Source organism: Crocodylus porosus, unplaced genomic scaffold (assembly GCF_001723895.1).
Source record: "Crocodylus porosus isolate Cpor-Errol unplaced genomic scaffold, CroPor_comp1, whole genome shotgun sequence".
Lineage (NCBI taxonomy): Eukaryota > Metazoa > Chordata > Crocodylia > Crocodylidae > Crocodylus > Crocodylus porosus.
In genome coordinates this window covers 83,515,384-83,518,594 of record NW_017728906.1, presented here as the reverse complement: position 1 = coordinate 83,518,594, position 3,211 = coordinate 83,515,384, and the positions used below count along the sequence as shown (strand labels likewise).

The 3,211-nt window shown below is 45.1% G+C and overlaps 1 protein-coding gene across 2 annotated transcripts in view; it reads right to left on the bottom strand.

Annotated features, from left to right (window-relative positions):
• The window catches only part of UBE3A (ubiquitin protein ligase E3A), a 55,880-nt gene that overhangs the window by 39,985 nt on the left and 12,684 nt on the right, over positions 1 to 3,211 (bottom strand). For both annotated transcript variants that reach the window (XM_019529447.1, XM_019529446.1), the window contains one exon: positions 1,710 to 1,754. In XM_019529447.1, coding sequence (XP_019384992.1) covers positions 1,710 to 1,711 — 2 coding nt within the window. In that variant the 5' untranslated portion in view covers positions 1,712 to 1,754. The remainder of the gene's footprint in view (positions 1 to 1,709; positions 1,755 to 3,211) is intronic.

The following is a 3,211-nucleotide window of genomic DNA, read 5'->3' as shown; positions in this document are numbered from 1 at the left end:
GGACAAAGTGCAACTGTTCAGACATGCATGTCTGTTGTCCCACAATAAATCCTAAAAAGTTTCATGGCATAAGAAGTATGAGCGGTTTATCTTGGGAGATCACAAAGTGCATCTGAATGGTTATCCTGGACCTGCATCATTGAATCAATGGTAGAAAAGCAGTGGTGCATTTAGCAAAGTAAAATGTGGACTTCCCCCCCCCTTACCAGAGTAACGCAGATCTCTCAATTTAAAAGAGAAAACCCATGGATTTTGCAATGAGCTCTCTCCAGGCTGGCAGAGCCCTCTCCAGGCTGGTACCCTGGAGAGCAGCTCCCACAGGCAAGTTGCAGGGGGAGAGAGAGACGGGACACTGAGGCTCCCATAGGGAGGGCCAGAGTTTGGCAGTGCTGGGGCCTAGCTGGACAGCGTGTAGGGCTTGGGGACCGGGGCCACAGTGCGCAGCCACAGGGCCCTGGTGGGAAGCAGGATGGGACTGCAGGCAGCTTGTCTGGGGGGTGGGGCAGTTCCCTGCTGCTGTGTGCATACCTGGAGGGCAGGGGGGACCTGCACCCCCCACATCTGGGCAAGAGGCGGTGGCAGGGAAGGTTGTCCATTGTAGGCTCGGGCTCCCTGCCCTGCTGTCCTCCCCTGGGGCCTCTGCAGTCTGGTGGATGCAACCTGGCGTGGCAGGGCACAGCAGGGGACAAATGCAAAACCTGTTCCTAGCTTTTTTGCTCCCATATAAACAAGCCCTGTGCATTCCTGGGAATGAGTCTCACGCACACGGTGGCAGCAAGGGTGGCAGTGCACGGTTGTGCCCCTCACTATAGCCCTGCGCGTAGGGGACGTGTTGCGTCGCCAGGGCAGCGTGGAGCTCGCAGCAGCAACCAGCTTCTTGCTCAACAGCATTGGGTTGCACCTGCCAGGCCCCACCCACCCAAGCCTGCAGCAGGCAGGCAGCAGTGGGGAGCTAGGCTCTCCTCCACTGCAGCAGCTGCTGCCTTCTGCTGGGAGCTGCAGACCTGGGTCCAAGGCCCCATAGCCCTGGCAGCTGGGCACCCCCCGACCAGCAAGAGGCATGAGCAGGACAAACAGGCACAACTTAGCCAGAAACAAATGCAAAACCTGTTCCTAGCTTTTTTGCTCTCATGCAAACAAGAAATATGCTACTTCAACTTGCTGCAATACTGCTATCTGTTGAAATTTCATTAACTTTCAATATGTAAAAAGAGGAAAGCATACCATTTAATTTGCCAAGCCAGATCAAAGGACTGTTCTGTCTAGTCCTACAGTCTGTCAGAAAATATCAGATTATCTAAATACTGACTGATCACCTTTGTTTTCATGCAAGAACAATGGAGATGTTAAAAGGATGTGAAATTATATTTCTCGAGTTTTAAATCTACACTCAGGGCCATAAATTTCAGCTACTGTATTAGACTACCATCTACTGGTTGGCACTAAATTAAACTCCTATAAATCAAAAACAAATTCTATTTCCAAGATAATTGTGTGTTCTAGACTGAGGACTAAAATCACTTTCTAGAGAAAAATATGTATTTGAAATGTATCTTCCGAACAAATAGCTAAAATGAACTATTTTTAAATGTACACTTAAAGGTGTTTTGCCCCCACAAATAGATGCAACAGCAACTCTTGCAAGTAACTCAAAACAGCTTTGAAATACAATACTGAAACACATCTGTTCAGCTGCTTTCAATACTTACATTCGGCTAGTTTCAATGTTTTCAGAGTGAGGTTCTCCTGGTGATCTAAGATGCAGATAAAAAAAATATTATGCATCATTCTTTAGTCTAATTTAGTAAAATATGCTGGATTAGAATATATGATGTTATCTATACCTTACAGTCTATATGGTTCTATTATTATTAAAATCACAAACAAGCTATCAAAATTTGACTTGTTTATTCACTTAGTTTGATTAACTATGGAGGGAAACGGGTTACAGTCAACAAATATATAATGATCCAGAGCTGATTCTTTTAGTGATGAAGGCAGCTCTGCAGATTCAGAGTACAGGAAACCCCAAGAGATTTTAGTTGGTACCTCCTTCTACATGCAGCTTTTCCAGAATGTAATTTATAGGACAGAACTTCACATCTATCATTGTAAGGTAAGCTGAAGTTCCTTTACCATCACATAACCACTGTTGTGCCTTACTGACTAAACCTAACCATTGTGGGCCTTTTTTGGGAAGGAAGAGTCAATAGGATTGAGTACCAAGTTCCTGACCCTTGAAGTGACTCTTTACCGATTCCAGTCACCTGTACCTCACAACGCTGTATTCATAAATTACAGTTCCTTACTTGCAGTTATCCAAGAGGACTGCTAGTGGAAACAGATCCAAATAGTTACTCTTACTCTTCTTTTTCTCCACCCCAACAAAAGTAGATGTTTTAGGAAGCAAATACCTTCTTCATCAGCTCAGGAGATCATCCTTCTTTTTCTAACTACAATGTCAATTTAAAGCTGCTAGGTAGCCTATCATTCTGCTCACTTCCTCCCCAAGCATAATGACACTGACACAAGTCATCTTCCAATACTGCAACTGTTTTGTATTAACCCAGAAGAAAAGATTATCAGCTCGAATATACTCAATCAAGCATCAAGATAAGACTTTCCTTTCCTTTTTGTGTCCTTGTGACAAGGTATTCAGCAGAATTTGCAGATCTGCTGGAATCTGACAGGGTTATTCCATGAGCACATCTGCTATGGCCTTGAACTTGCAAACACTGGGCTGTCAACCATGTGCCTTAATGCCCATGCTACCCCAGCTCCAGCCTTCCCCGATGAGAATACAATTATGTACATGCATTCTACAGCTTTACAAGTTAGTCAATGACCATTATGAACACTGTCACTGCGATTTGCCAGTGGGATTGCCTCTAAAGAAAGGCCTTAATCTGAGATGCACACACCAGAGTTTAAAATAACAAAGATAGTATGGGCTGCTTGGGCAGAGAGGCCTCACAAGCTTTCTATTTGCATGATGTGTACAACCTCAACTAAAACAACAAACATTTTAAAGCAAGGGTAACCAACAACTCTGGCACATGTTCACTTAATGGTGTGATGGCATCTGTTCCCCAATTCTAAAATCCCACAGTATGCATAAGCTGATTGTTGGCTCTGGCCAGCATCAGGGGCTAGTCTGAGTTCCCAGTGTAGTCCCAGGGCCAGAGCTGACCAGGCCCAGACAGCCCTGGGT